The 10,387-nt window shown below is 31.1% G+C and overlaps 2 protein-coding genes across 2 annotated transcripts; one reads left to right on the forward strand and one right to left on the reverse strand.

Annotated features, from left to right (window-relative positions):
- Nucleotides 1-6,104: 6,104 nt before the first annotated feature.
- On the reverse strand, nucleotides 6,105-6,832 carry LY79DRAFT_570247 (uncharacterized protein). The gene is made up of 3 exons (XM_060559134.1): nucleotides 6,550-6,832; nucleotides 6,333-6,501; nucleotides 6,105-6,283 (listed from the first exon to the last, which is right to left on the reverse strand). Exons 1-3 carry the CDS (start codon nucleotides 6,609-6,611, stop codon nucleotides 6,245-6,247), a joined length of 270 nt encoding a protein of 89 aa, XP_060408315.1. The 5' UTR covers nucleotides 6,612-6,832; the 3' UTR covers nucleotides 6,105-6,244.
- A 1,711-nt stretch (nucleotides 6,833-8,543) lies between these two features.
- Nucleotides 8,544-9,224, forward strand: LY79DRAFT_570250 (uncharacterized protein). Its single transcript, XM_060559135.1, has 2 exons — nucleotides 8,544-8,649; nucleotides 8,753-9,224. The coding sequence occupies exons 1-2, from the start codon at nucleotides 8,602-8,604 to the stop codon at nucleotides 8,927-8,929; spliced, it is 225 nt and encodes a 74-aa protein (XP_060408316.1). The 5' UTR covers nucleotides 8,544-8,601; the 3' UTR covers nucleotides 8,930-9,224.
- Nucleotides 9,225-10,387: the final 1,163 nt, after the last annotated feature.

The raw sequence follows: 10,387 nt of genomic DNA on the forward strand, positions 1-10,387 counted from the left end.
AATATAAAAGAGTTATATAAAGTATACTTATAAATAAGCTTTATAGTATAATAATAGGTTTTAATAGTAAGATTATATTAAGTATAACACTTAATAAGATCCTTATATACTTAATATTCTAAAGACTCTAGTTATTATATATTTAGACTCTTATTTACTATATAAATACCTTATATAATTAATAATAATAAGTAAAAAGTAACTTATAATTAATATTATAAGTCTATATAAATTATATAAAAAGAAAGATATCTTAGAGGTTAAATAGATTAATAAAAAAGATAACCTAGTAAATACACTTACTAAGAAATTATTAAACTTTAGCCTTAAAAAGCTAGTTAGTATAAATATACTAAAGATTTAAATTAAAGTATATATTAAATAAATTAAGAAGGCTTATTATTAATTAATTTATATAAAGTATTAGCCTTTATACTATAAAAAAGTATTATTTTACTCTAAAACCTTAAATATATATTTTAAACCTAACTAGACTAAAGACCTTAGCTATAACTAGAGTATATAAATCTATAATATAAAAAAAGAATTTTTTACTAAGTTATAAAGAGTATATAAACCTTTTATACTTACTTATTACTTAGCTTATATAAAAAGAAATATACCTTAGATCTAATCCTAATTAAGGATTTATAGCTTAGTACTAGAGCTAAAGAAAAAGCCTTTTTCTTTAATACTTTTTCTTAAATACTTCCTTAGTATACAAGGGTTTTAGTCCTTAGAGATTAATAGTTTCTTATAGTTACCTTAGCTATTACTACTATTACTAGAATTACTACTATTATTACTTAAAGAAACCTCTCTTTAGCTATAGTAGCTATATTAAGCCTTATAACTTATCTATATATACTTACTATATACTTCTCTTTAATAGTTATTTAGATAATAGTATTTAGTAAAGTAGTAAAGTATATTATTTATATACTTCTAGGGGTAGGCTTATATAAGTTAGCTATAGGACTAAATAAGTATTATATAAAAGTAACTTTTTTATTAAATTACTTTAGTAATAAACTCTTAAATAAAAGTATTAGTATTAAAATAAATAGTAATATTATATAAAAGTATATTAATAATCTTTTATTTTTTATTTTAAAAGTTTAATAAAAGTTAGTATATATAAATAGTAATAAGAAAAAAGAAACCTTATATATTAATAGTAAAGGCTAAAAAAAAAGTATAGTTTTAGGTATTACCTATTAGGATATAAAGCTAGGTTATACTATTCTAGTCCTATTAAACCCTAAGAGAACTAATAACTAAAGGTTAAAGGCTAAGTTAGACTATTATAATATACAAGAAAGATCTATTATAAATTAGTAAAGTTAATAATAAAAAGAAAAAGATATATATAAAGTAATAAATTATTAATAAGTTAAAAAAAAAAGAACTTATTAATTAATTAATATATAAGAAGGATAATAAAGAGAAAGTAGTAAGGTTACTATACTAGTAAGGTTTTATATATTATTTATTATTATTAAAAAAGTATAAGAAAGAAAAAAGAAAAAAAGAAAAGAAAAGTAAAAAGTAAAAGGTATTTATATAAGAGAAGTTAAAGCTACTAATTATATATAAAGAAAAAAGGTATATAAATATAAAGTAATATAATAGGATTAGGTAGTATACTAACGCCTAATAATAGACTATTCTAGTAACTACTAAAAGATCCGCCAGTTCTGGCACTACGTGCTAGAACTGCACCACACATAACCTTATAAGGCCTGTCGCTAACCCTTTGGCAATATCTTTATAATTGCCCCCCTTCTAATGCGACATGTCCTAAGGAGCTTGCACTAGCGCCAGCATCTGTGCGCTAGAGCACAAGGTCATGTGAACCCCAAAGGCCCTAGGCAGCCTAGCGTCTAGCAACAGCTGCTAGATATTGCCTCCCTACACCTAGTCCCTCTGAGCCTAACGTAGGCTACCTCTTGTGTGCTAAGCTGAATTAAACGCTGTGGGCCTATAACCCGACCAGTCGCCGACCAACCGCTAGCCCCTGCCTCTCTAAGGTAGGCCTACACACCAAGAAGTCCTCAGCAACAGGCGGGAGTCAAACCCAGCCCCTGTTCCTATAGCCAGAAGACCTACGTAGTGCTAAAACAATTGTAATAGGATTAGGTGGTGTACTAACGCCTAACAATAGACTATTCTAGCAACTGCTAAAAGATCTACTAGTTCTAGCACTATGTGCTAGAACTGCACTATATATGACCTTATAAGGCCTATTACTAACCCTTTAGTAATATCTTTATAAGTAAAAGAAAAAGTAAAGGTAAAGTAAAAGCTTATTATATAAGTAAGTAACTATTTAAAATAACTAAACAGGGAGGTATATATAAAAAAATAGATTTAATTAGCTTAGTAAGTATTACTTTATATTTACTCTTAAAAAAAGTATATTTAGAGTTTATTTTTATTTAGATAACTTTATATATAATAGTAGGCTATTAAAAGTAAAGTTATTATAAGAACTAATTAAGACTATTTAATTAGTTAATATAAAGATATATATAATTATAAAAGAAGAAAAGTAAGTATTAGAATATTAATACTAATAATTATATAACACCTAGTTAAATAACTATAAATAGTTTATAATTTAAGGTTAAAGGGTATAGACTAGTTATTTAGCCCTTAGTTATATTAAGAAGGGATTATATCTCTTAGTTAGCTAGAATAACTTAAGTTATACTTAAGTAGTATATAACTACTTTATATAATAATAGTAGAGTAGACTTATTTAGTTACCTAATAAGAAGTTAATTTACCCCTATAATTTACTAAGTATATATATATATAAAGTCTATTTAATAACTTTTTATATTTTCTCTTTATATATTATATATTATATAGAATATAATATATATATTTATATTAATATTATATAGTATATTAGAAAAAACATTAATATAAATATATATATTATATTATACTAGAAAGAAAATATAAATATATATATTTATATTATATTATACTTATATTATATTTTTTTAATACTCTATTTATAGGTAAAAATAAAGAATACTACTAGTATATTATATATTATATAACCTGCCTCCTCTAGTTATATTACTTATATACTTTTAGAGGCAAAAGGGGCAAATAAGAGATAGGAGATAGAAGATAAGATATAAAGGTAGTATATTGTTATAGATATAATAGAAGAGCTTATAGATCTAACTATCTAACTAGACCTAGGGATATAAGGGGATTACTTATACTTATATCTTAGGTATTCTAAGGATTTCTTTAGTATTCTAGGTTATTAAGTAGGTTATTAGGTAGGTTATTAGAATGCAGGGTATTGTTTTACCTGCAGTGGGGTATTATTTTATCTGTTTACCTTATATAACCTAGAACTATATTCTTAATTCCTTAGAGAAGGAAGAGGTCTTACTTAAAAGACCTATTCTTTATATATAAATATTATTATTATATAGTATATATAGCTGTTTTCTAAGTAGTTATTCTTATATCTAGTGTATATAGTGTATACAGTATTATTAATACTGTATTATATATTCTACTTCTTTATTATATTATTATCTTATTTTTATATATATAAGGTCTTTAAACCTTAATATCTAATATATACTAACAAGAAGGTATATAGGATATAGCTAATAAACTCTTAAATAAATATAATATAATATATATTAGACCTTAATAAGTTAAGAACTTTATATAGTAATAACCTTAATTAAAAATATAATTTTAATATTAAATTAACTACTAGAGAGCCTTAGCTAAAGATCTTATAATTATATAAGGCTAGTTTATACTTATATAAAATATAATTATAAAGTATATAATATAGGATTATAATATCTATAATTTTAATAAGACTAGGTTCTTAATAAAAACACTATTATATATAAAAGTTATTATAACTTTTAATATATATAGAAGGCCTAATATAAAGTAGCTTAGTAATTATAAATAGGTTTTTATTATTTAAGATATATATATAAATAGCTAAATAATACTTCTATATATTATTATAAAAAGTAAATATTACTTTTTCTTTTAGTACTAAAATAATTAATTCTTAGCTAATTAGTATATTTACTTAAGTAAAAATAGATAAATAATAAATAAGATTAGCCTAGATTAGTTAAATTATTTTAACTAGTATATAAAGTTTTATATAAAAAGTACTTATTACCTTCTAATTCTAGATAAATATTATAGCTATAAATTAACTAAATTTAATAAATATCTAAAGAAAAAATAATTAATACTTTATATATACTTTTTTATTTATTATATAAGCTTTAGCCTTTTAATATTAACTATTTTAGCCTTTTAAAGTACTTATATAATAAAAAACTAAGAGAATAATATAAATATAAATTATATATATTAATTAAAATAATTTTGTTTTATCTTTAAAGTAGTGTTACTTACTTTAATAAATAAAATTAATATATAAGTAGGTTTCTAGTAAGCTAGTTTTATACCTTTTAATCCTAAAGCTGTTATTTTTTACCTAGATTTTAAGCTAAAAATATTAACACTAGTAAACTTATATTTAACTAGCTTAGGCTTATAAGACCTAAAGGCACTAATAATAGTAATTAAAAGTATATAAAGTTTTATTTTACTAAAAAAGAATTTAAGGAATATTAAGAAAGTTTATAAATACTAATATATAAAGTAATTAAGTTATAGTTAAAAAGTATTAGTAAGTTAATATATTAGCTTATTATTATTAAGGTAAAACACTATAAACTTTATATAGAAATAAAAGTACTTAGTAAACACTAGAGAGCTAAAAAGACCTAACTATATCTTAGAGAATTATATAACATAACTAAAGTAAAGGCGCTATAAGAAAAAAGAAGGTATTAAAGCTAAAGGTAAAAAAGGTATCCTAAAAGGAGGGTTATATAGAGGGTACTAACCTATATATATAATAATATAGTAATTATAGAAAGACTAAATATAATATATAAACCTATAAGGTAGTTTAGAATAGTAATAAAGAATAAAGTAATATATAGTTTTAATTAACTTTATATAATATAGTTAAGTTAACTTATTAAAATAATAAAAAAGTAAAAAGATATAGTCTACTTACTATAATTATTTTCTTACTATATATATATATATATTAAGTATATAGTACTTTTATACTAGATTATATATTTTTTTTTTAAAGCTATAAGATCTAGAATATAGGTTATAGGTCTAAGCTACTAGTACTTATATATTAATATAAATAATACCGTTATTATAAAGTATTAGTTTAAGTGTATAGTTTTCTCTATTAAGGTTATAGGTTTTAATATTAGAGTTATAGTTCTTAGTTAGTAGTATTTATATAGAAATATAGATAGTATTTCTATTATAAGGTATTACTTCTAGTGTATAGTTATTTCTATTTATATTATAAGATCTAGAATATAGTTTATAGCTTATTATTATAAAAATTAATATATTGTTACTAAGATTATAAGATCTAGACTTTAGTATATAGGTTTTTTTATTAAAGTAATAAAATTAATATTATACGTTATAGTTTTATCTAGTGATTTATATATTTCTCTTCTATATAATACTATAGAGATATATCTTTAAGTACTAATTATTTTAGATTAACTACTAGAAGACTATTTAAAGGCCTATAGTAAGCATTTTTACTCTCTTCCTATGTTAATATATCTATTCTGTTTCTATTAAATTATATCTATTCTGTTTCTTCAGAAACGCATTTATTCTATTTTAATAAAAACGTATCTATCTACTCTATCCCTGCTAATTTCCACAAATATTATTTTCGAAAACAGGTTTCTTTCTAAATCTAAACCAAATTGTTTGTATTTATATGTTCTGAGGATACTGTCAACATTGACATATTCAACTCCGACGTCATCAACAGCCGTGTATTAAGCATATTACAGGGCTCTCTCGGCCTCGTCTCCGTTGAAGCGGCTTCTAAAAAGCTGGCTACGAAGTCCAGTGACCTCCTGGGTCAAATGATGGGGGAAGACACGATGTCAGGTCAAGCTTCCTACCCCAGTCACAGGCAATTGGCAAGTAGTAGGCAGTAATAATACGTTAATAAGCATTTTTATTTAATGCTCCTGTTCCTACTAGCCCTCTATTTCTATTAGCCACCGTTTTCTATTAGCTCTTCAATTGCCGTTCTTCATAAATTCTAGTTGCCTATATACGTAGCCTCATACTGGCCTCCAATATTTTGATTGTAAAGACTGAGACATTAGCAGACTCCGCCCCTTGCTCCATATTTAGAGCAAGCCTACAGTCATTAGTTGTGACTATATGAATTTGCAGCTTAGTTTACGTACCGCTCTCCAATTCGCCAGGGATAGCGACGTGGCTGAGTTACAAACCAATCCGCCATTGCCCGAGACGGGATCATACCCCCAGTGCTGACAAGCATATCTAGTAGCCTCATTGTCTCTCACTGGGATTGTTTTATAAGGAGGTCTGTTGCTAACAGTCCAGTCGTAACAACTAATACTGTTAGTTAAGCTTAATTAAAGAACGTTATTGTTGACATACTAGCAAGTAGCCTGAACGTTGGCAACGGCATAAACAGCAGCTATAAGTAGGGAGAGCTTCATTGTTGGAGCACTTCGAACGGGTAGAGATAGCTTTGAAGCAGTATAGATGGATTCAAAGCAGGCGAGTTGGCTTTGAAGTAGTAATGATGGCTTTGAAGTAGTGGATATAGAATAAAGTAAAAGTAAATCATAAACAGGAACACTTGACAAGTATTTATATAACTACTGTCCCTATTACTCCTTTAAATCACTCTTTATTTTTATAGTAAAGTGGAGAAGACTATGGTTATCAAGAATTAATAGCCAATATACATCTATAAGCTTGAGTAATGCAACATATTACCTTGTAGTCGGCAGCGGAGACATCCGGCAAGCGGCTGAGGCAACCTGGCAGGCGGTTATCCCGGCCGGTAAAATCCGAGGCTGCGCCACTGCCGGCTCCACAGTGTAATCCCGGCCCCTATTCAGGCTTCCCTACCTAGGGTACAAACCGTTTTTCACTACAGTAGCGCCGGTAGGCAGAATAATGACCCCTGTCCCTAGGTCGACCTGTTTTATGATACGTAGCGCTCTTGAATCCTGGCAGCAGGGGGCACAACAGTACCTAAGCATTGATGGCCTTTTAACGTGGCTGGCCCGCAATTACTATCAAGCAGAAATCAACGTACCGCTAGCTTTAAGAGAGGAAAAGAGAGCCTAGTAAAGCCAAGTTAGTGCTAGGGGACAGACTAGAGAGACGGTCCAAGTTCACAGCCATTATGCACAATAATTAATTAACAATAGCATTGCTTAGATAGAAGTGGAAACAAGTTCAGGTAACAAAAGGAAATAGGGCTTCAATCCCTCTAGATGTCACGTTTAGGTGGATCAGGAGGCTGGTGGTGGCTATGTGGGTACTGTGGCTACAGCGTCGACGATCCAATGCCGCATGAGCGGGGTGCCTGGCTGGCTGGTACGGTCGACAAGCCACCGGTCGCTATCGATGACCTACTTGTTCTACGGGTCCTTCCCAAACCACCAGCTAACGCAGTCCTCGCTAGCATCATTAACTAGCGTGTCCCAGTCAATGGCGGGGAACCCTAGCGTTGAGCTGCTGGGGTTCTTTATCTGAGCTGCTGTTCTCCCAAGGCCGTCTAAATCGCTACTGACTTGCTACTACTGATGCGAACTACCAACGGACGATTTTGACGGTTTTGTCTTGTGTCTTGGCTGTCATGGGATGGAGAAGGGGATCGTTGGGTTGCATGCAAGTAATGCCGCTAGCCGTCTCCGTAGCGCCGGTCTTGCTTACCGTAACGCGGCTTCTTGCGAGCTGACAGCAGACAGCCAGGCATTGACTAGGAACTCGATTTTGCAAAGAACAGGACTTTCCGTTATGGATCTGTTGTTCGAGTCTAGCGAGGCGGATCCTGGGCCCCCCATTCTAGGGCATCTGTGACAATGCTGAGCCCTCCTAACTCAGCGTCTATTGCGTATAGGTCGGCAACGTGGGCGATGGCTTCTGCTTTGTATGTTGATCTAGTTTTACTCTCTTTAAACACGTCAAGACGCGAAGCTCACGATGCTTATCACATATTGTTGTGTAAAGGACTTGGTCACAGGATGGACGCTTCTGTCATGAATAGCACAACGTTTCTCGTAGAGTTATTGTGGCTTGACTAACGTATTATCATAACCGCAAAATACGGTTTCACTAGGTCTCAAGTTGGGCAGCAAGAACTTTTGAGGGACTTCTAAGCGACCTATGGAGAATATCGTAACTTTATGTTATAATATAAGCCATAATTGCGCAGTAGTAATTATAGATCTGCTTTTGTTATTACAGTTATAAGCCTACTCTACTCTAGACCTATGTGTGCCTTAATAGTATATGCATAGGCTTTATTAGAGACGCCCTATAAATTCTGTGTAGCTTAGGTTTAAACACTGTTTAGGGCACTTAAAAATACTACTTATATTCTCGCAAGATGTACCTAATTAAAAGGTTATTAAGCAAGAATATTCTATATTACTAGCCTTTTAATAACAGATATATTGAAAGCCTAGGGGGATGTGTTATAATATAAGCCGTAATTGCGCAGTGGCAATTATGGATCCGCTTTTGTCATCACACTTTATCAGTTCAAGCTCTACTACTATGCAGTGCACACGGCGGTTCCGTCTTCCGGCCTTTTCGACTAATGACTTGGTGCATGACTCACTGTTCCCGGTTGCGTCCATGGAATCATTGTCAGAGGCACTTTGTGAACTTCTGCAAAGTACCTGAGTACGTCCGATGCTGTTGCTGTTTCTGGGGTTGTTCCAACTCCGTAGAAAATGAAAGACTAAAGGCTAAAATCCTGGCTCTACAAGTGCCATGTCGATGCGTGAGTGTTTAGTTGCAAGCGAGAGTAATTTAAAGACTCGTGGGACAGCGTCTAAGATCGATGGTCTAAAGTCCGCGTTGAGATATTGAGAAATTTGCAGACGTCCATATGGCTGCCTCTGGCCCGAAGAGCATGTCGTGGACCGAACAGGTGGAGAGCCCGTTTGTCATGGTCTCGGCAGCCGGTTGAGAGGTCGAGGCCACTACTGATGCTAGCCCAGTGGGTGGTGATAATCTGGTCGGTTGGTGGGTCCATGGTGTTCGCGAACCTTGAATAGAATTGGTGAATTGGTCAAAGTAAGTTGCAATAAATACCTCAGCGACGGCACTAATGGATTATTAATTCAAACCACACATAATTGCTTTACGTCAATCCCTTGCAGAGCGTCGCGAAGGGGAAAAGAACGCATTGATACCACATTTAGACGAACACGTGTGTCTAGTCACTCCGAGCAATGACAGGTAATCCCAGGTCCTTGCTACTTCAGCTCTCAGGCAGCAAATTCGTACACTCTTTCAGTCGCTGATTACGTCCTCATATTCGTGCACTCAGGGCCTCAGACTGTCAACAGCAAGACGCAACCTTGCATCGGTCTCATCAGTCTGTGTCTTTGCTCGCATCATTCGCCGGCGTGCCAGCACCAACACATTAGTGACGCGCCGCAACGATCAGTTCATTCTGCCTAGGGGCCCTCTCTCACCGCCCTCACCGCCCTCAACGCCACCCACACCTCGTGAATCTTCCTCGCGAGGTTGCCGGTGCGCTTTTCGAGAGCGGTAATAGTATTGTGATCGCATACCATGGGTTTTTTTAGATGGTGTGAAATTGTGTTGCAGCATTAGGCGCATGCTGCCTCATCACATTGAGGCAGGCTAATTAATACTCACTAGAAAACAACCAAGCTTTTTCTTCGCGCCTTGGGGGTGCTGCCCAAGCTTATAAGTCAAAACACCCACTTATGACCCCCCCACCTATATAGCCTGCCTTTTCCCACTAAAAACAGCTAGAAATAGCTATCTATATCTAAGTAACTACAGGACTTATTACTTTAGTTCTTTCTAAATAGAGTCTATAAAAGTTTCTTAGCCTATGTATATATAAATCTATCTTATTTTTCTAATTAATAGCTTTAGTATACTACTATAAAGTTCTCTTATAGTAAGTTTAAAGTAAGGGAATATAGCTAATATAAAGAGAATAAAAATAAATAAAAGTATTAGTTAGCTTTATTAAGTACTAAAAGCTAGAAATATTAATAGCTTTATTTTTTAAGTATTTTATTTTACTAAATATATAGTATAATAGTATTTAACTAAGAAACTTTAACTAGTATAACTTTATATTACTAATATAATACTACTTTCTTATAAATTAGCTATATAGTTCCTACTATAAAGATAAAGAAAGCATTAATACTATAAAATCTCTTACTATACTATTTTTAGCCTAAAAGTTATTAAGTTATTTTAG

This window comes from Colletotrichum navitas, assembly GCF_030913465.1.
Source record: "Colletotrichum navitas strain CBS 125086 chromosome Unknown LY79scaffold_110, whole genome shotgun sequence".
Taxonomy (NCBI): Eukaryota; Fungi; Ascomycota; class Sordariomycetes; order Glomerellales; family Glomerellaceae; genus Colletotrichum; species Colletotrichum navitas.